This window comes from Suricata suricatta, chromosome 4, assembly GCF_006229205.1.
Source record: "Suricata suricatta isolate VVHF042 chromosome 4, meerkat_22Aug2017_6uvM2_HiC, whole genome shotgun sequence".
Lineage (NCBI taxonomy): Eukaryota > Metazoa > Chordata > Mammalia > Carnivora > Herpestidae > Suricata > Suricata suricatta.
In genome coordinates this window covers 89,294,865-89,321,985 of record NC_043703.1, presented here as the reverse complement: position 1 = coordinate 89,321,985, position 27,121 = coordinate 89,294,865, and the positions used below count along the sequence as shown (strand labels likewise).

General features: G+C 36.6%; 1 protein-coding gene across 1 annotated transcript in view; it reads right to left on the bottom strand.

Moving 5' to 3' along the window:
* Positions 1 to 27,121, bottom strand: part of TMEM131 (transmembrane protein 131) — a 166,245-nt gene that overhangs the window by 70,329 nt on the left and 68,795 nt on the right. The window contains exons 5-8 of the mRNA XM_029937215.1: positions 19,920 to 20,043; positions 7,587 to 7,703; positions 5,441 to 5,563; positions 285 to 365 (exon numbers count right to left, since the gene is read on the bottom strand). Of these exons, the coding sequence (XP_029793075.1) occupies positions 285 to 365; positions 5,441 to 5,563; positions 7,587 to 7,703; positions 19,920 to 20,043 (445 nt within the window). The remainder of the gene's footprint in view (positions 1 to 284; positions 366 to 5,440; positions 5,564 to 7,586; positions 7,704 to 19,919; positions 20,044 to 27,121) is intronic.

The following is a 27,121-nucleotide window of genomic DNA, read 5'->3' as shown; positions in this document are numbered from 1 at the left end:
ATTATTAGATTCAGAGACAACTTTACCACTATAATTCGGTAGAATAGTTGAAATCCCTTCTTTTCTACACAGTGGGTTAAAGCTCCAATTTTGTTCACTGCTCTTTCCAAATATTACTTATACTTTTCTCTCTGTATCATCCAATTTCAAGTATATCTGATGTAGATTTAGTATTAAGATATAATTAGGGAAGAGTCACCCACATTTATTCATGTGATAGGAAGTTAAACTATTTTCTGGTGTATTTAAGGAAGTAATTGAGAGAAGATTATGTCAGCACTCACCCACAGTTTTCTGGTGCCTCCTTGTTGACCTGTGGGGAGTTCCAGGTGAAGATCTCCTCCACTAGAGTACATTTCTACAACCTGTGATGGAAGAGTCATGACAGTTAAAGCTCAAAATCATAATCTCAGTGCAGGTGATTTGCTGTTATACAGAAGTAAGTCTGACAGCCTATGTCTTAGACGTATTTACAAACAGGTTAAGTCTCATGTCTTATCACTGGAGTCTGTGCTTGAGATGTGTGAGCAATGGTGATTTTTTTCTTTACCATTTATTTATTTTTGAGAGACAGAGAGACAGAGTGCAAGTGGGGGAGGGGCAGAGAGAGAGAGAGAAAGACACAGAATCCGAAGCAGGCTCCAGGCTCAGAGCTGTCAGCACAGAGCCCAATGCGGGACTCAAACTCATTAACTGTGAGATCATGACCTGAGCTGAAGTTGGGTGCTTAACCAACTGAGCCACCCAGGTGCCCCAAAGGTGACTGTTTTTAGTTAAAACAAGGCAACTTTCAAATATTAAACTTAGAAACAGTATAGTTATTTCAGACACCGATTAAAGAAAATCCATCCATAGAACACTTTTCATTTCCAAAGGAAAATAGTTTATGGAAATTACCAAATTTTAGAAATACAAGTTTTGTATTTCTTATAGTAACACAAATGCTTCTTTATTCACACATTTATAATAACCTTTAGCAGCAGATCTGACAACTACTATATTGTGAAATAGTGAAGAATGAGTTATTCTGAGATATATTGTTGTTTTTTTTTTAAATTTTTTAATGTTTTATTTATTTATTTTTGATACAAAGAGAGACAGAGCATGAGGGGGGAGGGGCAGAGAGAGAAGGAGACACAGAACCGGAAGCAGGCTCCAGGCTCTGAGCTAGCTGTCAGCACGGAGCCTGACGCGGGGCTCAAACCCACGAACATGAGATCTGACCTGAGCCGAAGCCAGAGGCTTAACTGACTGAGCCACCCAGGCGCCCCTATTCTGAGATATACTGTAACATTTTTAAAGCAATATGATTTAATACCTGGTTTCCCTTGGTGGAAAATCATAGGAACCACTAATAATATCTCTGTGGTTTGTATCTATACTCATGATTTTTAAAAACCATTTTGCTGAGGTGTAACTGACATACAAGAAATGACACATATTTCAAGTGTACAACTTGATAAATTCTGACATACATATACATGTATGAAGCTACTACTGCAATTAAGACATTAAATATGTCCATTATCTCCAAATTTTCTTCATGCCCCTTAGAATCCACCTGTCTCTCTCTGTCCTCCTACACCCTGAGGCAACCAATGAGCTGTGCCTGGCCACTCTGGATTAATTTGTATTTTATACAGATTTATATAAATGGAATCATACAGAATGTACTCTTGTGTCTGGCTGCTTTTACTCAGTGTAATTATTTTGAGATTCAACATGTTGTATGTATTAATAGTTCATTTCTTTTCAATTTTATGGCTATGCCACAATTATTGATCCATTCGCCTACTGATGGACATATGGGTTGTTTCCTGTTTTTGGTCATTACGGATAAAAGTGCTATGAACACTGCATTGTAGAAGTCTTTGTATGAATATCTGCTTTCTTTTCTCTTGGGTAAATACCTAGGGATATCCCTACCTAGGGTTAGGCAGGAGACATTCCTTTTTTTTTTTTCTTTTTTAACGTTTATTTATTTTTGAGAGGGAGAGAGACAGACAAACAGACAAAGCATGAGTGGGTGAGGGGCAGAGAGAGAGGGTGACACAGAATCCAAAGCAGGCTCTAGGCTCTGAGCTGTCAGGACAGAACCTGACATGGGGCTCAAACTCACAAACAGTGAGATCATGACCTGAGCCAAATTGGACGCTTAACCTACTGAACCACCCAGGTGCCCCATCAGAAACTTTCCTTTCAAGGCAGGTAACCCTATCTCTTAAAACAGAAATAATATATTTAATTAAATGCAAATGTGGAGTGAAGTAAAAGAATGGGTGGAAAACCTCCACTTGTTTTATCACAAAGTCCTTCAGGAGTATATAAGAAAGGACAATGCAGGAAAAACAGCAATGCTTTAGTATGAACTTAAAGGTTTTGGGTGTGTGTTGTTAGAGTAATGCATTTAGCAAAGACTAAAGAGCTAAGATTTTCTAAGTATTATTACTTGCCTTCTGATATATCACAGTGTTCCTCTATGATCCTAGTTGTACTGATAGTAATACCATCTCTTTTCTTTTTAATGTTTATTTATTTTTGGGAAAGAGTGAAAGCATGTGAGCAGGGAAGGGGCAGAGAGAGAGAGAGGAAGGCAAAGGATCCAAAGTAGGCTCCATGCTAGCAGCACAGAACCCGATGTGGGGCTCAAACTCCTGAATTGTGAGATCATGACCTGAGCCAAAGTCAGATGCTTAACTGACTGTGACACTCAGGCGCCCCAATAGTAACACCATCTTCACTGATGGAGTGACTGCAGAACCCTTTCTGAGAAACCAGAAGACATCACATATTATTTCATTTCAACTTCTAATGTATTAAGGAAACAAGCCTAACAATGTGTGAAAACAGAAGATTAAAAGATAGACTACTGATTATAGGGAAAGGAGTAAGGAAATGGGCACAGAAAAAGGCTATATACATTATAAAATTCAAATGAAAGATCACATTAAAACTAGGAATGACATATCCTTGATTTTAAGTCCAGTGCTATTCTAATTTAATAAAGTGTAGGAAAAGAAGGAAGCTAAAATACAGAGAATATAGTTTATTTAAAAAAATTTGCCAAGAATGTTTATTTTTGTGTCCACACATATGCGTACAAGTGCCCTGAGTTGCCTGAGGTCTGACCTGGGACACCGAGATCATACGAACAGTATCCATGAGGAGCGGACTGGGACTGGAGCTGTGCTAACCCAACAGTTACCGGCTACCCGGGGCTACTGGCATTTAAAATTACTGAAATAAAAGAAAATAAATGTTCAGTTTCTTAGCCACCCCTAGCCACAAATTCAACTGCTCATTAGTCACACGTGGCTAATCGTTGCTGTACTGCACAGAGCAGATGCAGACACACCATCGAAGACAGCTCTAGTGGACAGTAGAAGATCAAGGGGACTTTTGTTTTACATGTTTGAATTGTTAACATTTTTTTTTCAGTGAGGATATACTCAGGGGTCTGTGTTTTATATATAATAAATCAGATGCAATGTCTTATTTACAGTATTTTCTTAAATTTAAGTATAAGACCAATGGCACAGTATAACACATTGTAGAATCATCAGGTTAAGAGTGCTTTCCAGATAAATAATCTATGTTTGTGAGGCGCCTAGGTGGCTCAGCTGGTTAAGCATCCAATTTCGGCTTTGGTTCATGATAGGTGAGTTCATAAGTTTGAGCCCCACATCGGGCTCTGCACTGACAGTGTGGAGCCCGCTTCAGATTGTCTCCCTCTCTGCCTCTCCCCTGCCTGTGCTCTTGCTCTCTCTCTCTCTCTCTCAAAAATAAATAGACATTAAAAAAAAGATAATCTACATTTCCTCTAAGAGGACAATTTGGGTTTTTCTATTTGTTCTTTTGTATGCTGATGAAAAGTCCAGTGTGCTATGTATTTTTCAACTAAAATACTGTAACTAGAAAAAGCCTAGATGAATATCATCAACAACAAAATAAGCTGAATGAAAGCAGTTAAGGAAAGAAAGCAGCAGGAATTTATGAGGTTTCTATATAATTTGTGATAAAAGTTAGCCAAAACAGGGAAAATACACCATTACCTAAAGTTAGCAAAAGGATATGAATGATTGAGGGATGAAGAGGAAATACAAATACTTCTCTTTGTAAAAAGAAGAGCATTTTCTTCTTTTGTAATGAAAATATCTAGCTAAAAATAATTAAAATTTGGGTAGAGTACTTTTATTAGAAGTTAGGCTCACCCAATGTTAGCCAAGTCTTGGGGAGAAACCTCTTTCTTGCTACTTTAACATATATTTTCACAATTAAGGCTCTAAAAATCTCAGTTTTTCCTCTCCTACATTTTTTTTTTCATTGTTTATGAATGTTTCTACCAGGGGGTTCTGGGATGACAAGAATAAGTTTGGTTGTCAAAGTTCTGTAGCTTACCATAATATGCAGTATTTTCCCTCTACCTGTTATGTTCAAATTATTATTAAGGCCTGCAGTACTGGTCCTAAAGAGCTCTGGGAAGCCTGGGTGGGATATTATTAACTATTCCAGAAAGCAGCCACATCTCCTTTCAACCAGACAACACAACTAGAAGACACAGTGGCAGCAAATGTCACATAGTTGGAAATCACTGGGGATGTATGGTGGGGATTTTAGGAAATACCTAAAGGAGTAACACTAGCTACTGACTGTAAAAGAGACCAGGAACTAGTGAGGAGTGATTTCAAATTTGGAAACAATCAGTACCTAACAGATTGAGTAAAATCAGGAGTTGGATTATTTTATTTTATTTTATTTTATTTTAGAGAGAGAGCAGGGGAGAGGGAGGGAAAGAGAGGGAGAGGAAGAGACAGTGAGAGAGAGAGAGAGGGAAGGAGGGAGACAGAGAGGGAGGGAGAGAGAGAAAGAGAGAGAGAGAGAGAATGAATCTTAAGCAGGCTCCATGCTCAGCGTGGAGCCCAACACGAGGCTCAATCCTACCAACTTGGGCTTATGGCCTGAGTGGAAATCAAGAGAAGGATGTTCAGCGGATTGAACCACCCAGGCACCCCAGGAGTTGGATTTTTTAAACAAAATATAAGTTTGCTTTTAATAGTGATTCTATATTGCCCTTCCTCAGATTTTAATTTCCAGGCTGCCATCACCCAAAACTTATTATCATCAAAAACAGTATGAATTATGTTTTAAAAATTTACATTACATCAGAGAAGTAGTGGCCTTGTGTAGTTGAAAACTCTTAAGTTAAATGCAGAGCTGCTGAACTGTAACACCAGGGAAACCACAGGAAATTCAATACTTGGACTCTTGTAGTCCAAAATTTCTGATCATGGCAAGCTGCATTAAAAGAATAACCACTCTTTGATACATCTATAATCCCATTATTTTAATAGTCTTGCAAACTCTAACAAGCTAAGATTTCATGCTAGGTGTGAATTTCCATCAAAATGTAACTCATTCAAAATCACCAACATAAACTCACCTGTAAAGGCTCACTGTGAGGATTGTGTATATTTATTATAGGTGAGAAGCTGCTGTTCACTGGGACTCTGGCCCCAAGGAATGGCCTCAGTCGATATGGATTGGGAACTCCAACACCAAATACCTATTTTGAAGGAGAACAAAATGCAATCTGAGTAGCTTTGATTAAACTAATATTTTTATAGTTATAACTGACTGATCTACGGAAAACTGATGTGTCTTATTTAGATGGAAAAATTTTGACTTTAAAAAGAATACACGTGGTTTCTACACTTGATTTGCTTAATATTTTATTTACTACATATATATGTGTGTTTGGAATTATCTCTATAATATACTGGAAATTAAAATGATAGCAGTCCTTCATGAGCTCACAGAATAGATAAAAGAAGGAACCATGGAATCGAAAGACATCCTTATTCCAACTATGAGAAGAAGGTGCACCTAGGGCCCAAGCAATTTCTCAAATCCAGTTCCAGGCCATTCCCACATGGGAGAGCAAAGTCCTGGATTGACTGACCAGGGTGAGCCTGTCATTCAAATGACATATATTTCTTAAGGCCTATGATTCCTAGGTACAAATATATACCATGTGAATGATTTAGTAGTGAACAAGACAGATAATGTACCTGCCCTTATGAAATGTACATTCTAGTATGAGGGGTACACCATATAACAATAAAAAAGTTTTTTAAAAATGGTAATGTGATATAGAATAACTGGCTGGGATGAGACTGGGAATATTCTTTTAGAGAACATGGTCAAGGTCATCTGCAAGATGAAATAAACCAGCACTTAGAGCGTATTTGGGTGAGGGAAAGGATATAAAGGAAATGAGGCAGGAAAGGAGTGAACTTGAAGATCAGGAATACAATGAGAAGCATCGTCATGGGATAAAGCAGAAGGAATGTAGGAGATTCAGAACCTCAGAGCCTTGTTGGCCTTGGTCACATATTTACATTTTGCTCTAAAAGCAACAGGACAACAAAAGGATTTCCATGGGGAAGGTGGCTAGATGTGATTTATGTTCACAGAAGATCATTCTGACTACAGTGAATAATGGACTATGATATGGTCTGTGGAGGAGTGGAAGGCCTGTTGAAGGCTACGGTAGAACCCGGCAAGAGACAACGGTGGCTTAGAAGAGAGCAGTGGCAGTGTGGGGGAGAGAGTTAGACAGACTCAAGATATACTTAGGAGGCAGACTCTGCGGAAGCCTAGATGTGGAGAGGTGAAGGAAGACAGCTGGCCACTGAGGCTCTCCTTGAGAACAAACTGATTACAGCCGTCAGGTAGCCCGGCCTGGCCACATCCACCTAGGTCAGGTGGGGCTGCCTCTAGAGGGCAATGGTAGTAATATTCTTATGATAGCCTTGAAGAAATGTTCAAAAATAAAATCATAAAAACTGTAAAGTAAGACATTAGCTAAGTAAGGAGCTAAAACACTGTGTTCCATGCACAGTATAACACAGTGGTTAAGAGGATGGTCTTTGTAGTTATAAAGGCATGGGGTTTGAATCCCTGCTTAATAATCTATTAGTAGCATAACTTGAATGAATTACTTAACCTTTCTAAACTTCACCTTCCTTATCTAAAAAGGTGAGAACAACATTCTTTGAATAATGAGAATAATGCACGCAGAAATGTATGTAAAGTACGTAGTATACTGCCATAGAAGCAATTCTTCTTAATAATCTTGATAACCTTGATTATAAAAATCCTGACTCCTAAAGATATTAACAATCTAATGTCTAACAAAAATTACAGAAAACGATCTAATTTTAAGCAATTAGATCTTTATTCACTAAAGAAAAGGAAGCATGCATGTTTTAATCTTGAAACAATTATCAAGTATGCTACATCAATGTGCAAAATAAAAATTAAGAAAGTCCGTATAAAATACTTTTTACTATTCTTTTGCCAACCAATCTTACATGAAAACTTTAGCTATACAGCTTTAAAAGATCACTTGTTCAGTCTTATTTGAAGAGGTTACAGTCACAGACATAGCAGTGAATAAAAATGCTCTAAGTCTAAACTCTCACATTTCCTATTATCCCTGAGTTTTTAAAGAAGAGTCACAGGATAGGTTGGAGATAAGGACTATATTCTATACAATAAAAAAAGGATTTAATCCTGGTTCTTACCTGGTAAGTAAATACTCCATGATTGGATGTGTTAATAAATAAAGTATTTTCTACATTTCCCACTACTCTTGCAAGAAAAACTACATCAAACGACGTGTTTCCTCCTGGAAGTATTTTCTGAAAAAGAATAGCAACAAATAAAGTTAAATGAGTAACTAAAAAATTTGATTATGCTGACCACAATTAAATAGCTAAAGTTCTATAAAACAATAATCTCACAATCATTTCCATGAACTAGCTTCTCCCCATAAAGGATTAAGCTTTAAATTAGCCAAATTATTCTGCAATGAAAAATAATAAAAACGTTGTTTTCATATTGATGTCTACAGCCACACGGCTTTATCAATTACCAGTGTAAAACCATGCATAGCAGATGATTTCCTTAAATTCTGTTCATTCAACAATCACTAGGCTGGAATGAAGTACCTAATTATAGGTTGTCCCCTCATTACATATTCAACTAGCAGTGGAGCCAAAGCTGCGCTTCTATAACTAAGCAACAACTTGTACTATTCCAAAGAAGAAATAAGCCCAAGCCTCAACCTCTTGACCTCTGTTACCCATTCACACATGGCGCTGTATATGTCAGCAACTTAAATTAGGAAAGAAGGCAGGAGTGACAGTATGCACAGAAACTCACTCCTGTCCTGTTATTTTGTGCAGAATGTCATTGTAGTTAATGAAATAAAACTTTATTACAACAAAACAATAGGGCTACTCCATGGAGTTCAAGGGACTGTCACTGTAGTTCTGTCTGTGGTGAAACCTTACAATGCATTTCAATATGTAAAGACATCAACCTCTCGCATTTGCCTCTATGGCTTGAACTTTAAAATAATTTTTTTTAATTTTTAATATTTTATTTATTTTTGACACAGAGTGAGACAGAGCATGAGAGGGGGAGGGGCAGAGAGAGAAGGAGACACAGAACCGGAAACAGGCTTCAGGCTCTGAGCTAGTGGTCAGCACAGAGCCTGACGCGGGGCTTGAACCCACGAATGTGAGATCTGACCTGAGCTGAAGTCGGAGGCTTAACCGACTGAGCCACCCAGGCGCCCCGTCTATGGCTTGAACTTTAAAACATTCCCCAAATCACAGCTTAAAATATTTGGCATTGAGACTTCTGGCTTCACCTCAGGAAGCAGAAAGCTAGGAGGAGCATTTCCTGTGCATTCTCAACAACCAAAAGAATCATCTACAAAAATGTAACCCTATCACTGAGTGTGTATCAGGTAGCTCAAAATTTAAGTAAAGACAAGCACCTTCAAGGAGAGATGGGATGTGAGATGAGGCTACCATATGAGGGTAAATGAATTCAGCTAAAATTTTTATACATGCTAAAAGCTGAGAGGGGGCTAAAATCAGAGTACATAACCCCAGGAAGCTGGAGACACTAGCTTCCATCTGAGCCAAAGTCAGTAAACAGACAGATACCTGGTAAATCTCTAAGTAGCCTGCAGTGAACACATTTGTAAATAACCCACCTGTCAAAGAGGTAGTCACAGGGAAACTAAAATATTTTAAATCAACTAGAAATTAAAACACAATATATCAAAATTTGCTGGCTGAAGATAAAGCATATTTTGGGAAATGCTTCAAATCAATAATCTATGTTTCCACCTTGAGAAACTAAAAAAAGAGGAAATTAAATTCAAAATTTCAGAGATATAGAAATGTGGAAAACATTGTTTACAATCAATGAGTATGGTATTCCTATTTGACAACAGTTCTAATGTCAATGAAGATATTCATAAGGCCTGTGTTTACTACAGGGAAATTTATCCAGCCAGATAAAAAACTGGTTTCCCTTAAAATTTTTATGGGAACTTATGTAAATATTTAAATAATATCTTTCAAAAGCCCATCTAAGTTACAAAAAGTAAGGAAAATCAACGTGGAATGCTTATTTTTTAGCATAAGCTTTTGCTACTACCAGAACTGGATACCTTGAGTAAGCAGTCTTGAGTAAGGAGGTGACACTTTGGAAATTTGAGTTTCTAATTCTGCCATTAACTGATTTTGAAGGATACCTGGATGGCTCAGTTGGTTAACCGTCCAACTTTGGCTCTGGTCATGATCTTGCAATTTGTGGATTTGGGCCCCATGTCTGGTTCTGGGCTGACAGCCTAGAGCCTAGAGCCTGCTTTGGATTCTGTTGTCTCCCCCTCTCTCTGCCCCCACCCCACTTGCACTCTGTCTCTTTCACTCTCAAAAATAAACATTAAAAACAAAAAAACAAACAAACAAAAAAGAAATGATTTTGGCAAGTCTGTTCAAATGTCATCTTCTGAATGAGGCTTGCCCTATCTTATTTAAAACTGGTGGAGTGAAGGGGTGCCTGAGTGGCTCAGTCAGCTAAGTGTCCAACTCTTGGTGTCGGTCAGCTCAGGTCACGATCTCATGATTTGTGGGTTCAAGCCCTGCATGAGGCTCTGTGCTCACAGCTTGGAGCCTGCCTGGGATTCTGTCTCCCTCTCTCTTTACCCCTCCCAATGGTCATTACTTTCTATTTCTCTCTCTCAAAATAAATAAACATTAAAAAAATTGGAGTGATGTCACCATCATGGCAGCAAAAGACACTGCCTCTTTTGTCCCACTTTTTAAATGTCTTATTATTTATTTTTGAGAGAGAGAGAGAGAGAGAGAGCGAGAGAGAGAGCGAGAGCATGAACGAGCGGGAGGATGCTGGAGGGGCAGAGAGAGGGGGAGACACAGAATCCAAAGCAGCTCCAGGTCTGAGCTGTCAGCACAGAGCCTGAGGGCGGGGCAGGGGGGGGCCTCAAACCCACAAACTATGAGATCATGTCTTGAGCCAAAGTTGGACACTCAATCGACTGAGCCACCCAGATGTCCTTTTTTGTCCCCTCCTCCCCCATTAAACTATGGATTAGAAATCCATCCACAAACCAAGTGCCTTTGTGGAAAATGTAGGATTCAGCACTATATGCCAGGGGACCTGGGAGTTATCTCGACCACTTGTGGATCTGGTAGTAGGTGGACAGACTTTAGCATGGGCTGCAGAACCAGTACACTTGCCCCAAACACTCTTGCCATAGTGAGGAAAAAAACTGCAGAGTGCCAATCTAGGCAAATGCCTGTGGACAAGAGAGACACTGCAAAAGTCCAGCCTTTCTGGGACACATTCCATTATGCCACTGAAGCAAAAAAAAAAAACAGTCATCTGGTCATAGTGAAAACCGTAAGAGGAATTTTCCCAGTGCCACTCCCCTTTCCGGAACTACCCTGCCAAGGCAACACTCCATGGGAATGAATTTGCAGTGACTTCACCCACAAGCGAAAAGGAGAGCAGTCAATGAGTCTGGCTATGCGAGTTGTGCAGGACACAGCAGGAGAAACCCGTTTCTCTCTAGTGCACCCAGTGTACTGAGGCAGGACCTCCAAAACTGGAGAAGGGAGGAGAGCAGGAAAGAGACAGATAAGAATATCAAGGGGCATTGGAGGTACACAATTCCTGCTGACTGTGCTCAGAACTTCAGTAGGAAGTCTGCCCACGAACCTCAGGGAATACATTACTGAGGACCCCCTCACTGCGTCTCCAGGCACTCCGATGCCGTGAGTGCTAAATCCATATCTCCCCTCACACTGCAGCTGGCTCCTGGTGCTCACTCCCAAGTGCAGTGGTGAAAGCAAGTTCAGTAAATGGACTGTTATCAGAAAAACAGTAGGATCTGTGGGTAAGGGAGAAACCATGAACTTGAACACTATATTCTGGAAAATCTAAAAGGCGGAGAAAATCCAAATATAACAGCACCAACAAATAGTATATTCCATCTGAAGACAACTAGTAAAGACTTAAGAACGTGTCTGTTACTTCAAATGCAAAAGCAGAAATGCAAAACTACAAGGAACATGAAAAATCAAGTTAATGTGATCACAAAGAATAGTAATTCTCCAACAGCCAAAAAGCACAGCAAACTAGCTGAAAAAAGACTCAAAGTAGTTGTTTTGAACAAATTCAGCAATTTACAAGACAATTCGGAAGGGCTATTCAATGAAATTAGGAAACAACACAGAAACAAAATGAGATATTTAACAAAGAGAAGAAATAATTTAAGAAAGAACCAAACTGGGACGGCTGGGTGGCTCAGTGTGTTAAGTGGCCAACTTTGGCTCAGGTCAGAATCTTGTCGTTCATGAGTTTAAGCCCCACATCTGGCTCTGTGTGACAGCTCAGAGCCTGGGGCCTGCTTCAGATTCTGTGTTTCCATCTCTCTCTGCCCCTTCCCTGTTCATGCTCTGTCTCTCTCTCTCTGTCAAAAATAAATAAAATATTAAAAAAAAATAAAAGAAGAACCAAACTGAAATTCTGGAGCTTAAGATTTTAATGACTGAAATTAAAAAAAAGAAAAAGCAAACAGACAGCATGTGTGGCAGAGTGAAGCAAACAGAAGATCAAATAAGTGATCTAGAAATTTTGAATTAACTCATTAGAGCAGAATAAAGGAAAAAGAGTTAAAAAGAGCAATGAAAGCCTATCGGATCTATGGTTTTCCATCAAAGAACAAATATAATAATTAGAGTTCTAGAGAAGAGAGGGAGAAGGAGGTAGAAAATTTATTTAAAGAAATAATAGCTGAGAACTTACCAAACTTGGGGAGAATTTACCAAACTTGAACATCTATGTTCATGAAGCTAATAGATAACCCTCATAGATAAGAGATTATCTCGACACAAAAAGACCTTCTCCAACACATCGTACAATGAAAGATGTCAAAAATCAAAGATAAAGAGAGAATCCTAAAAGTACCCAGGGAAAAAAAAGATTGTAACCTACAATCTAGTAAAGATTTAAGAACATGTCTGTTACTATATGAGGCTGTATTAGTGATTTCTCAGCAGAAACTGTATAGGCCAGGAGTGGAATGACATATTCAAAGTATTGAAAGAAAAAACTGCTAGCCAAGAATACCCTTATTTGGGAAAGTCATCCTTCAGAGGCAAAGGAGAAATAAAGACTTTCCTGGACTAACAATTCACTGGTGGATTCTGAAGGAATTTATTACCATGTAGTCTTGCTTTGCAAGAAATGCTGAAGAGTTCTAGGTGAGATGAAAAGATGGTAATAATGACACAAAAACATATGAAAGTATACAACACATCGAGTAAAGGTAAATACACAGTCAGACATAGAAAATTCTAATTCTGTAATGGGATGGTGTGTTAATCACCTAACTGTAATATAAAGGTTAAAGAAGAGTATGAAAAATAATTATAACTACTGTAATTTGTTAATGAAAACACGAGGTAAATAATAATATCAAGCATATTAAAAAGGGGGGAAAATTAAAAAGGTGAAGCTTTTTACACGCAACTGAAGTCAAGCCATTAAGAGGATGGCATTTAGTAAGTCCTTACATATCAAGGTTAATCCTAAATGTTAACAAATTAAATTCACCAATAAAAAAGCACACAGGAACTAGATATGGAAATGAAATCTGACTCTATACTGCATACAGAAGGCTCACTTCAGTTTTAAGAACACAAACTGGCTCAAAGTGAAGGACTGGAAAAAACCATTCAGTGCAAGTGGAAACTAAAAGAGAGTAGGGGTAGCTATGCTTATATCAGACGAAACAGACTTTGAAAGCCAAACATGGTAGCAAGTGACGAAGAAGGTCATTATATAATGATAAAGAGGCCAATACATCAAGAGGATATAACAACCATATATTCACATGTACCCAACATCTGAGCATCTAAATACATAAACAAATACTGACAGATTTGAAGAGAGAAAACAGACAACAATAAAATAAAGCAGAGGACCTCAATACCATACTTTATTCTATGAATAGATCATCCAGACAGAACAACAATAAAGAAATGCTAGACTTGATCAAATAGACCTAACAGACATTTATAGACCATTCCATCCAATAGCAGCAAATACATGTTTTTCTCAAGTGCACATAAAACATTTTTTAACACAGACCATATGACAATACACAGAACAAGTCTTAAGGCAAATTTAAGAAGATGGAAATAATAACAAGTATATTTGCAGACCATAATGGTATAAAAACTAGAAATCAATAAAAGGAAAGCTGGAAAATCTACAAATACGTGGAAATTAAACAACATACCCCTGAACAACCAGAGGTTAAAAAAGAAATCAAAAGGGAAACCAAAAAAAATGATACTCAAACAAAGGAAAATGGAAATACAATACACCAAAACTTATAGGATGCTGCAAAAGTAGTTTTAAGAGGGAACTGTATAGGAGCAAATGCATATGTTAAGAAAATAGAAATATCTCATGCAAACAACTTAACTTTATATCTTAAGGAAACCCAAAGTTAGCAGAAGGAAAGAAATACATATCAGAGCAACAATAAATAGGACCAGAAAAACAATAAGGAAAAAAACCAGTGAAACTAAGAGCTGATTCAAAAAAGATAAAATTAGCAAACTTCTCTCTAGCTACACAAACCATGGAAAAAAAAGAATACTCCAAGTCAGAAATGAAAGAGGAGACATTATAATTGATACTACAGAAATACACCGAATGGTAAGAGACTAGTATGAACAATCATATGCCAACAAATTGGATAACCTTGAAGAAATGGGTAAATGTTGAGAAACATACAACGTCCCAAGACTGAAACAGGAAGAACTAGAAAATCAGAATAGACTAGTGAGTAAGAAGATTGAATCAGAAATCAACAATCTCTCAACATAGAAAATTCTCAGTAAGCTGGTTTCACTAATGGATTCTGCCAAACATTTAAAGAAGAATAAATGCCAATCTTTCTCAAGCTCTTCCAAAAAGCTGAAGGGACACAACACTTCAAAACTCATTTTACAAACCCAGCATTACCCTGATACCAAAGCCAAATGAAAACAAACAAGAAACTACAGACCAATACCCCAGATGAATATAGATGCAAAAATTCTCAAAAAAATATTAGCAAGCTGAATCTAACACTCATTAGAAGTATACACTGGTGACCAAGTAGGATTTACCCTTGGGATGAAAGGATGGTTCAACATATGCAAATCAGTAAATGTGATACACCATATCAACAGAATAAAAGATAAAAATCAAAAGCTTTTGACAAAACACAATATACATTAGTGACAAAAACCCTCAACATGGGAAGCCTGGATGGCTCATTCGGTTAAGTGTCCGACTTTGGCTCAGGTCATGATCTCATAGTTTGTGTCAGTGCTGTCAGCCTGGAGCCTGCTTCACATTCGGTGTCTCCTTCTCTCTCTGCCCCTCCCCCCTTGTGCTCTGTTTCTCTGTCTCTCAAAAATAAATAAATGTAAGAAAAAAAAAACTCAACAGACTGGGTACAGATAGGGCACAACTCTACATAATAAAGGCCATATATAAAGGTGCCTGGTGGCTCTCTCGGTTAAGTGTAGGACTCCTGATTTTGATTCAGGTCACGTTCTCACAGCTTGTGAGATCAAGCCCTGTGTTTGGCTTTGTACCGACAGTATGAAGCCTTCTTGGAATTCTCTCTCTCTCTACCCCTCCCTTGCTCTCTCTCTTAAAATAAACACACACAAAAAATCTTAGTTTAAAAAAAGGCCATACAGGAAAAATCCATGGCCAGCATCATACTCAGTGTTAAAAAAAACTGAAAGTCTTTCCCCTAGGATCAGGGTACCCGCTCTTATCACACTTACGCAACCTAATACTGAAAGGCCTGGTTAGATCAATTAGGCAAGACAAAGAAATAGATGGCATCAGAATCAGAAAGGAATAAAGTAAAACTGTCATATTTGCAGATGGTATCTTTTTACAGAAAATCCTAAAGACTCAACCAAAAAACTGTTGGAATTAATCAACAAATTCAGTATAGTCGCAGGATATAAAATCAACATACAGAAATCAGTTGTGTTGGTATACACTAACAGTGAAACAACTGAAAAAGAAATAAAGAAAAGTACCCTGATTCACAGTGGCATAAAAAAAAAAGTACCTGGGAATAAACTTAACCAGGAAGGTGAAAGATTTGTACAGCTCTACCTTCATTTTATTGTGCTCCAGTTTACTGCACTTCGCAGATAACTGTGGGGTTTTGTTTGTTTGTTTGTTTTTGTTTTTAAACACATTGAAGACCTGCAGCAACCCTGTGTTGACCAAGTCTACTGGTACTATTTTTCCCCAATAGCAGTTGCTCACTTTGTGTCTCTGTGTCACATTTTGGTAATTTCTGCAATATTTCAAACTTTTCATCACTATTATATTTTTTATGGTAATACGTAACTAGGGATTGTAACTCACTGAAGACTCAGAAAATGGTTAGCATTTTTTAAGTAATATTCTTAAATTAAGGTATGTATATTGTTTTTTAAAGACATAATGCTATTGCATGCATAACAGACTGCAGTATGGTGTAAATATAAATTATCTGTATTCTGGAAAACTAAAAAAATTCATTTTATTGTGATACTCACTTTATTGCAGTGGTTTGGAACCAAACCTGTAATATCTCTGAGGTATGCCTGTGTTCTGAAAACTACAAAACCTTGATGAAAGAAACTGAAGAAGACACAAACAAATGGAAAGATACCTAATGTTCATGGATTAGAAGAATATACTGTAACTGTCTGTTAAAATATCCTTACTACCTAACATCATTTACAGAGTCAATGCAATCCTTAGCAATAGCCCAATGGGCATGTTTTGCAGAAATAGATAAAACAATCCCAAAATTTGTATGGAAGCCTAAAAGACTCAAGAAAGAAAAAGGCTAAGTCATCACATTTTCTGCCTTCAAACTAAACTATGAAGCTAGTTAAACTTTAAACTACGAAGTAATTAAAACATATGATACAGGCATATAGGCCAGTGGAACAGAATAGAAAGCCCAGAAATAAATCTCTGTATATACAGTCAACTAATATCGACAAGGGAGCCAAGAACATTCCATGGGGAAAGGTAGTCTCTTCAACTAACGGTTTTAAGAAAACTGGATAACCACATGCAGAGAAATGAAATTGGATTCCTATCTTCCACCACTCACCAGAATTAATTAAAAATGGGTTAAAGACTTAAACGTAAGACCTAATACAATAAACCTCCAGAAGAAAACATCGATATTGGCCTGGGCCATGATTTTTTTTTAATATGACACCAAAAGCACAGCAACAAAAGTAAAAATCAAGTGGGACAACACCAAACTAAAAAATTTCTGCATAGCAAAATAAAAGATAAACAAAACAAAAAGGAAACCTACAAAATGGGAGAAGATATTTGCAAATCATATGGCAGATAAGAGGTTAGTATCTAAAATACATAACTCATACAGTTTAATAACAAACCCCAAACAATCTGAATAAAAAATGGGCAGAGGAACCAAACAGGTATTCTCCCAAAGAAGAACAGGACCACAAGGTATACAAAAAAATGCTCAACAATTCTAACCATCAGGGAAATGCAAATCAGAACCACAATGAGATAGCATTTCACAACTGTCAGAATGGCTATCATTAAGAAGAGAAGAGATAGTGTTTCTTTTCTCTATTTCCTCCTGGTTAGTTAATATAGAGATGATATTGGTAAATAACCGAAAACTTAAGTGAGCTATATTCTTAAGGAAGTAAGACCTGACCCGGAATTCTGAAGGTGACAAAAGTTAAACTAAAATTACAGAAATGGTCTATTCTCCTGAATGCGAGAAGACTTCTCATTGTTCACCAAGGGCTCTTATTCTAGTCATAAAATTGAAGTGGAGAGGAAATAAGGTTATTTCTTCCTTCAAGAAGTCATTCCATCTCTCCCCTCCATTTTTTGAGCCATTGGGAGTCCATACCTTACTGCAAGAAGTAAAAATGAAAAGCAAGAGGAAGAAGACTACACAGATTTTGGCTAGCTGCTTTTGAAGCCAAACCCAGCTTACCTACCTGGAGGTTTTGATGAGTACAGATTATATTTATTGTTTAATTCCATCTCCTGATGATGGAAAACACATATTGGTTTTCAACTTGTCCTTTGACTAACATGCACATTTAGTTTACCTTCTGAAGAATTTTCAGAAAACCTCTCCTCTTTGCATAAAGTTCATGTGCAGAAATAAGTCCTTGGGAGAGACTAGCTCGGAAATGTCAAACTAGTGGTCGTTAGCTTGTTTTGTTTGGTCCATACCATCTGTCTTTCTAAAATTGAATTTATTTTCAATGTGTAAAAACTGGAAGAGATAATATAAAAATTTCTATTTCTGTTTCTTCTTGGAACATGAGAAGACTGGGGCATGGGCTTACATTCCCACATGGCAACCACTGGCTGGAACAGAGTGCTGGTGGATCCTTTTAAACAGGCCATGTGCTCTCCAGGTCACCCTCATTCCTGCTTCTTTCATTGACATTGTCTACCTGCCCCTGTAAGAATCTGTAATTGTAACTCTTGGTCTAGTCTAGTGAAAACCCTTTAACAGGGGTGAAGCCTGGATATTTAAAAACAACAAAACACTGCTTGAATTAGCAAAAGTACTATTAACAAGTTAAAAATAAAATCTGTAGCCCAGTTGTGAACTATTTTAAAACTGTTTCATTTTCACTTCATGATTTTGCCCTTCAACCCAACATGTCTCTATATACTGGCCCTGCCCGTGTGGTTGCATTTACACATAAGTGCATTTCTCTATACAGGCAGCATAACATATATGCCACACACCAGAGCTTAATATGATACAAATCACTGGATAGGCCAGTAGAGCACCTAGACCCTCACCTTGGATCTTGTCATTAACTGCACAACAGGGGGCAAACCCCTCTAAAGTTGAGCTCTTTCTTCGTTTTGTATAATGAGGGCACTGTACTAGATGAATACACAAATCTCTTCTAGCACTGGGAGTCTATTATTTGGGAACATCAGCACATCCAGAAAAACTCTGAAAACATCTTTTAGATAACAAAAAATAACTCAAGGGAAACAAGAAATATTTTAGAAAAGGGCATTTTCCATGAATACCACAAAAAGAAAGCTTTTATTACTGGAAGCAGTATGGTAACTCATCAATTCCTTGTTAATAAAATACTTTTAAATTTAAAAAAGCCAAAATTAAGTCTTTTTCTTTTGGACTCCAGAAGTTGCTAGACATGTTGCTAAGGACAATATATAATGAAATAAGATTTTTGAAAGAAGTGTAAAATCTAAATAATTGATGTAATTTTAGATGCTTAAAAAAGAGCTCCTTTTTATTTGGTCATATCTCTTCACAGGAATTAGTGAAAACTCTGGGAAGATGAAATTAGGTTCCACTCATTTACATCCCTCTAATACTTGCTATTTAGCTTTTTTTGAAGCTTATTAGTTACTTTAGCAGCCTATATATTAAAGCTTAATGTATGTATTCTCTCAAACTCAAAATTTATTAACACTCAATTTTTTTGTCAGATAAGTTTTTTTAAAATAACAAGTTTGCAAACTACCTACAAAAAATGATTACAAAGGAAAATTTTAGAGGACACTTGTGGTAGGTAAAACCCCAAAATAGCCTCCCAAATTTCCTGCTCTAATCTGAGACTGTAACTATGAGGAGATACCACACCTGTGGCTTATACATAATAAAAAGGGATTTTGCAAATGTAACTGAGGACATTAGTTAGTTGACTCATTTAATCAAAAAGGAGACTATCCAGGCGGGTCCCAATGACATGATTAAGGCAGAATTTTCACTACTGGTGGCGGAAGAGGAAGCTGAAATGATCCAAAGCATGGGGGAGATACAGATGCATTACTCCTGCCTTGAAGATGGTGACAAGCAATGTGGGTGCCCTGGGGGACAAAGAGAGGTTCCTGGCCAAGGGCCAGCAATGAAACGGGACTTCAGTACTATAAGTGTATGGAACTGAATTTTGCCGTCAACTTGAATGAATTTAGAAGTGGATTTTCCCTGAGTCTCTAGTCAAGTACTGAGCGCTGCTGACATCTTAATTACAGCCTTACGATACTCTGAGCAAAGAACTCACTGGACTTACAGCTTATAAACTATGTGCTAGTAAGTGGGGGTTGTTTAGAGCCATCATGTTTGTGGTAGCTCATCGTGTAGCAACAGAAAACACAACACTGAGGAATTACTTATTATTTAAAAAGAAAAAAAATCAACGAAATTTCTGACTACTACATTTTTCAGAGTACTTAGGTCCAAAGTGGAATTGTTAAATTGTTTTACGTTGAGAAAAACAATGTGTGTTTAAGAACAGAAGTGATAATTCTTAGGAAATGGGACAAACTGAAACCCAGAACAAATACGAAACACTCAAACCAGATTTTAATTATAGCAAAATGAAATTATATATAAAACATCTAGATCTTTCAATTTCAAACTCAAGAGAAACATTTATAGAAAAACTTACCCTATTTTGAAAAAATGATGCATGAAAATGTGATGTTGTAGCAGATATTGATACTAAAGTAATAGTTTCTTCAGAACTAGGATTATGTAAGTAAACTTTTTCCATTTTTGGCATTCCAACTGGCCTGTAAAAGCAAAACAAAAACAAAAACAAACAAAAAAACCACTGTCACAAATACTTCAAAGATTATTTCTAGTTGTTGAATTAGTGTCTCATTGCTAAAAATATTTAAACATCGAAATTATTGGACAAATGCATATCCAAACATATAAAACTATGTAACTGGTTTGTATTTAAAATTACACACAGAAATGCATTTAGTCAACAAATACATACTGAGTGCCAATTTTATGTCTCACACCGAGCCAGGTGCTAGGATATAATGAAGTAAATCTCTATCCAGGTAAAGCTTATGGTCTAGTGAGGAAGCAGGCAGGGAATAAAATGGTCAGATCTTTTCTTTTCTCTCTGTTATACCACCCTGCTTTCCTAGTAATTCTGAATTATGTCCTCTTCTCTCCAAATTCCAGGATACATACTCTTCAACTTAGGAGAAAATGAGTGGCAAAGATATGTGAGCAGATCTGCCTTATGAATTAGGTGCTATTATTGTTCTCATTTTATAGATGAGGATACCAAGGCACAGAAAAGTTATTTAACTTGTCCAAAGTCATACTTGGAATCTAAATTTGAATCCAAGCTATCTGGCTTTAGTCTATGTTCTAACTCATTATACTAAACTGCCTCCTCTCAAGGAGGACACACATTCAGTGGTCTAATATCCATAGATCCATTTTAATGCTCTCCTTGGTATCCACATTAGAGTTTCTCTTAAAAGTGGAATCTCCTCAGTTATGCAGTCCATTAAGTACTTAAACAGAGCTAATCTGAGCTGTACAGGCAGGCCGCCTAACTCCTACAGCATCAGAGAAATCTGCATATAAATTATGTTTCTTCTTAATGCCCCTAATAATTTAATTGGCACCAGTCTTATTTCCTCAAGATTATCAGCACCTTTCGAACAATGGTTACATTATACACGTACTATGTATTTTCCATATTATCTAGTACTTCTCTTTTCTCCCCATCACCTCAGTGGAAATTAAGATCCTCCCTAACCTGACATCACCTAACTTAAACAAGTAACTAACTCCCTGTGTTTTTATAATCTAAACATTCCAACCTGGGTCAGGCTGGTTTTATGTGCATGGCACCCATGCCTTTACCAATCTCTTTGCTCTGTTTTCCTCCCCCCCATGCCAACCCAAATCCTCATTTTCTAATTCAAATGCAACTTCTTTAACAAAGTCCTCTCCTTAGGCAACTATTCTGATCCACATGTTTATTGTTTTTGATTTTTAATATTTTTGTTTATTTTTGAGAGAGGGCAAGCAGGGGAGGGGCAGAGAGAGAGAGTAAGAGGGAGAGAACCCAAGCAGGCTCTGCACTGTCAGCTTGGAGCCCAATGTGGGGCTCGAACTCACGAATTGTGGTATCATGACCTGAGCTGAAACCAATAGTTGGACATGTAACCAAATGAGCCACCCAGGGGCTCCCTGGGCCATGTTTTTATTTTATTCATGCTCCTGGCTCTCCTTGAACCCACCCACCTGCCAACAACAATCCTGGAAAAATTCAGAAGTTAAAGGAATACACTGACTCCAAGGATTAACTAAAACACAGTAAGAAACCCTTGGGGGAACACAAGGTTGCCTTGAACAGGCAGGTGGGGAAAAGTGAGGGACCAAGAATAGCCTAAGCTGACAATGAGAGGCTAGGGTAGAGGAAGTCTTCAAAACTCTTTTCTCCAATTCCTTCTTTTTCTGCTTCTGGAACAATCAAGAGCCCGTCCCTTCAACCTAGAATAGCAGACAGGCTTAGAGGGCTAAGAAACTGATAATCAGCTGCCCTGGAACATACCTGCCTCTAACTCCTCTTTGGTAGTCCAAAACCCAAGGGCTGTTTGATTACATTTTAGGAATTCATCTCTATCCAGATATTTCTGCCTAAGGACTATCAGATACAGTGGTGGCAAACAGGACAATTAATAGTTTTCACATGTATGTGTGTGTGGAACTGGGTCTTTTCTACCTTGGGGAGTCATCTCCTTTCTTAAATTCACAAGAGACAAAGACAAGGTTTGCTATTCTGCCCCTCCTCAATATGCACTACAAGACAGGAGCTCTTAACACATCAAAGTGACACGATCCATGGGGAGTAGAATTAGAAAACATACAATGCTGTGCTAAACTGTGGTATTCCCAATCTGCTGACTGAACCTGTGAGAGAATTCTATTCCAACATGGGGCTTGGCCATGTGATTTTCTTTGGCCAATGAAATGTGAGCAAAAGTGACATATAACATTAAGTTTTAAAAGTCATCTTTATATTCTTTTCCCAAGAAATGGCCTTTCTCAGACAGAAGTGATGCTTTTAGTCTAATCCTACTAAGATTTTGGGTTGGTTGTGGTCATAGCATAACCTGGTAAAGACAGTAATACACACCTGAAGTTGGAAACGTCAAACCAAGAACTAAAAGCAAACACAGTGTGATATACTTAAGGAGATATGGCAAGATATTGTAAAATGAAGAAATCATACAGAAATCAAAAGAAACTATTAGTATAAAAATATAATGTATAAAGATAGGTAAAGATCTCTTAGTGAGTTGGAAGATCAGATTGACAACTGAGTTCAGAATTCAGCAAGAAAAAGTACATATTTAGAATATTTTAAAAGAGCTAAAAAAAAAAAGTAAGCAGCAGATATGTAGGACACACCTAAGGAATGATAATATCTGAAAGATGGACTATAGAAATATTTAAGAAATATGGACAAAATTAATGGGTAAAACCCCAACTTTTAAAAAAATGAACTAATTCTTGACTGAAAGGGTTCATGAAGCATCAACAAGGAGAGATAAGGAAACCTTGTACTTAAACAGTAAAATGTAAGGAGTTGCAAGAAAATTTTATATATTGTGTGCAAATCTAAACATCTTATGAGACTTTTCCAAGTATTTTCTCCCATCATGTGGACTGTCTTCTCACTTACTTTTTTTTTTAATGTTTATTTATTTTTGAGAGAGAGAGAGAGAAAGAGACAGAGACAGAGCATGAGTGGGGGAGGGGCAGAGAGAGAGGGAGACAAAGAATCTGAAGCAGGTTCCAGGCTCTGAGCTGTTAGCATAGAGCCTGATGCGGGGCTTGAACCATGAAGTGTGAGATCATGACCTGAGCCAAAGTTGGCACCCCAAATTTTCTTTGATGGGATCATTTGTATGCAGTACAAAAGTTTTTAATTTTTATGTAATTCAATTTGTAGATTTTGTCTTTTATCACTTGTGCTTCTAGAGTCCTAAGAAATCACTGCATAAATCAATGCATAATGGAGATATATTCATATATTCCACTTTTCTAAAGGTTTTACAGTTTAGCTTTATCACATTTACATTTAGCTCTATGATACACTTTGAACTAATTTTTGTGTATGCTCTAAGGCAGAGATCCAACTTAATTCTTTTGCATGTGGATACCCAGTCGGCCCTGCACCATTTGTTGCAAAGACTGTTCTTTCTCTGTTTAACTGTTTTGGCACCCTGGTCAAAATCAATTGACAATACATGTAAAGTTCTATTTCAGAAATCTAAATTCTTTTCCATTTACCTATATAATCTATCTTTATGGCAGTGTCATGGTGTCTTGACAACTAAAGCTTGTAGGTTTCTGATATTGGGCACTGAAAATTCTGATGTTGGTCTTCTTTTAAAAGATTGGCTATTCTAGATCCCTCTTATTTCATGTCAATTTTAAGATCAGCCTGTCCATTTCTACAAAAATGTCACTTGGTATTTTGATGGGGATTGTGTTGAATTCGTAGATTAATTTAGGGAGTATTGCCATCTCTGTGTGTGTCCTCTGATCTATAAATATGAAATGGCTTCCATTTATTTATAGTTCTTTAATTTCTTTTGACAATGGTTTGCAGGTTTTAGTATATAGGTCTCACACTACTTTTGTTAAATTTTATCTAAGTATTTTATTCTTTTTGAGCCATTATAAGTGGATTTGTTTTCTTAATTTTAAATTGCTCATTGCTAGTGTTTAGAAATACAATTTATTTTGCATATTGATCTTATATCCTGTAACCTTGCTGAACTTACACACCCCCCAAATTTTTTTGAAGTGGACTGCTTATCATTTTCTATATACAAGAATATAACATCTGAAAATAGAGATGGGCTTACTTTTTCCTTTCCAGTCTGGGTGCCTATTTCTTTTTCTTGCATAAATACCCTGTTCTTGATGTAGGGGGGAAAGCTTTCAGCCTTTTGCCATTAACAAGGATATTAGCTATGGGACTTTCATAGATGCTCTTGATCAGGCTGAAAAAATTCTAAGTTTTTGAATGTTGTTATCATGAAAGGATGCATTTTTCAAAACCTTTGTGTGTATGTGTGTGTGCTTTTACCAACATGATCATATGTTTCTCTGCCATTTATTCGATTAACATGGTATATTACATTAATTGAATTTCAGATGTTAAACTAACCTTGCATTCTTGGAATAAATGACATTTGGTGTTGCTGATTTTGGTTTTTATTATTTTGTGGAGGAATTTTAACAAACGGAGTATTGGACTGTAGTTTTCTTGTAGTGTCTTTGTGTGGTTTTAGTGTAAGTTGTAATGCTGGCCTAACATACATAGTTGGGAAATGTTCACTCTTCTACTGTTTGGAAGAGTCTGTGATGGATTGGTATTAATTCTTCTTTGAATTTTTTGTAGAATTAATCAATAAGGTGTTCTGTGAGTCAGAGCTTTCATTTTGGGAAGTTTTCTGATTACTAATTCAAACTCTTGTTATAAATCTATTCGGATTTCCTATTTCTTCTTAGGTCAGTTTTGGTAATATGTGTCTTTTCAGGAATTTGTCTATTCAACTAAATTAATGAACCTGTTAGTATACAGTTGTTCATAGTATTCCTTTATAATCCTTTTTCTTTCTTTCTAAGTTTATATATTTATTTTGAGAAAGAGAGAGAGCATGAGTGGGAAATGGGAGAGAGAGAGAGAGGGTGCTCGATCTCATGAATGATGTGGTCATGATCTGAGCCAAAATCAAGAGTTGGATGCTTAACCAACTGAGCCACCCAGGTGCCCCAACTCTTTTTTATTTCTGTAAGGTTGATAGTAGTATCACCTCTTTCATTCTTGGTTTTAGTAATTTGAGTCTTTTTCTCTTTATTGCTTGATCAGTTTAGCTAACGGTTTGCCAATTTTGTTGCTCTTTTCAAAGAATCGACTTCTGTTAATTTTCTCTACTGTTTTTCATTTCTTGCATTTCTTTCTGCTCCAGTGTTTATTACTTCTTTCTTTCTAATTATTTTTTACTTTGCTTTCCTTTTTCTTTTTCTAAAAGTTTCTTAAGGTGGAAGGTTAGATTTCTGATTTGAGGTTTTTTTTTCTTTGCTGATTAGGACATTTATAGCTGTAAGTTTCTTTCTGAGCAATGCTTTTACTCTATCCTGTAAGTTTTGGTATATTTTCTTCTCACTCATCTGAAAGCATTTTCTAATTCCTTTCTTGATTTTCTTCTTTGGTTCATTATTAAATAATATGTTGTTTAATATCTCAAGATTCTTTTTTTCTGTGTTGCCTTCCAATTTAATTAAAGAATGAAGTTATCAGTGAATATACTTTGTATGACCTCAACATTTATTGGGGCTTACATTATGGTCTAGCATATGGTCTATCCAAGTGTGTGTGAGCAGTGTTAAGTACTCTGTTGTTGAGTGGAATGTTCTATAGATGTCTTACTAAGTCTAGTGGCTTTGAACTTTTCAGGTCTTCTGTTTCTTTTGTTATCTCTTCCTTGGACAGTCTATCCATGTCTCTATTAGTACAGAATGGTTTACTTTTCCCTTCAGGTCTGTCAGTTTTGCTTCCTATGTTTTGGGTTTCTATTGTTAGTTGAGTCTTGCTTTTTTAAATCTGAAAGTCTTGGTCTTTTAATTGGTGGTTTAGACTATTTATATTTAATGTAATTACTGATATGGTTAAAGTACCATCTTGCTAGTTATCTTCTATTCTATTCTATAAAAGTTTTGTATGCAGAATTTTCTAGACCAAGCCCAATTAAACTAGAAATCAATAAGAAAAAATAATAAGATTCTCTATAAATAGATAAGTAGATCAATGCATGTGTAAATAACCCATGGATCAAAGACAAAATCTGAATAAAAATTAAAAATTTTCATTCATTTGGAATGAAAATTAAAAACGAAACTCATTAAAAGCTTATAAAATACACTTCATTCTGTGCTTAAAGAAAATTCATGAATTTAAATGTCCATATTTGAAGAAAAAAAGGCTAAAAATTAATGAGCTAAGGATCTATGTCATTAGAAAAAGAACAGCAAATTAAATCTAAAGAAGGTACAAGGAAAAAAGGATAAAAGCAAGTGTGGAAGTCAATGTAATAAAATATGTAAAACAGAGATGAAGTCAGAAGTTCACAGTTCTTGGGGGTAAAAAACTAACAAGTTTACAACTACTTGGCAAGACTGAGAAAGAAAAAAGAGATGGCACAAAATATCAGTTATAAGCAATGATAACAGAAGATATTGTTATAGATATTGCAAACATTAAAATAATCATAAAATGATATTAATACCTTTATAGTTAGTAAATTTAAAAATTATCCTAAAACTGCCAACCATAGCTTACCAAAACTGGTAAAATAAGAAAAAAAATATGTAAGCACTACAAAAAATAAAACTACTAAAGAAATTAAATTTTAATTAAAAACCTTCCCACAAGAAAATTCCAGTCCATGCGTACTTTACTAGCAAATTTTACCAAATATTTAAAGGTAATATTCTAATAATTATTTTGTGGGAAAATGAGAGCAGATAAAAAATGGGGAATAATGAGGAAGAACTCTAGGACTCTGGATCTCAACTGGTAAAATATGAACTAGAATTATTAGTACTGGACATTATTTACATATATTAATTTATATAGTATATGCATACGTTTCTCTATAGATCTGTTCCCAAAAGCCTAGAAGCAATGACATCCAGAACAGTAAGCACAGATATTGTTTGCCCAGATATGGGTTTGAAATTGTCCTTCCCCCTAAAAAAAAAAACCCCAGAACTTCTTGTACTTTCAGTTCATTCCAGGTCTAGGACAAGGAAAAC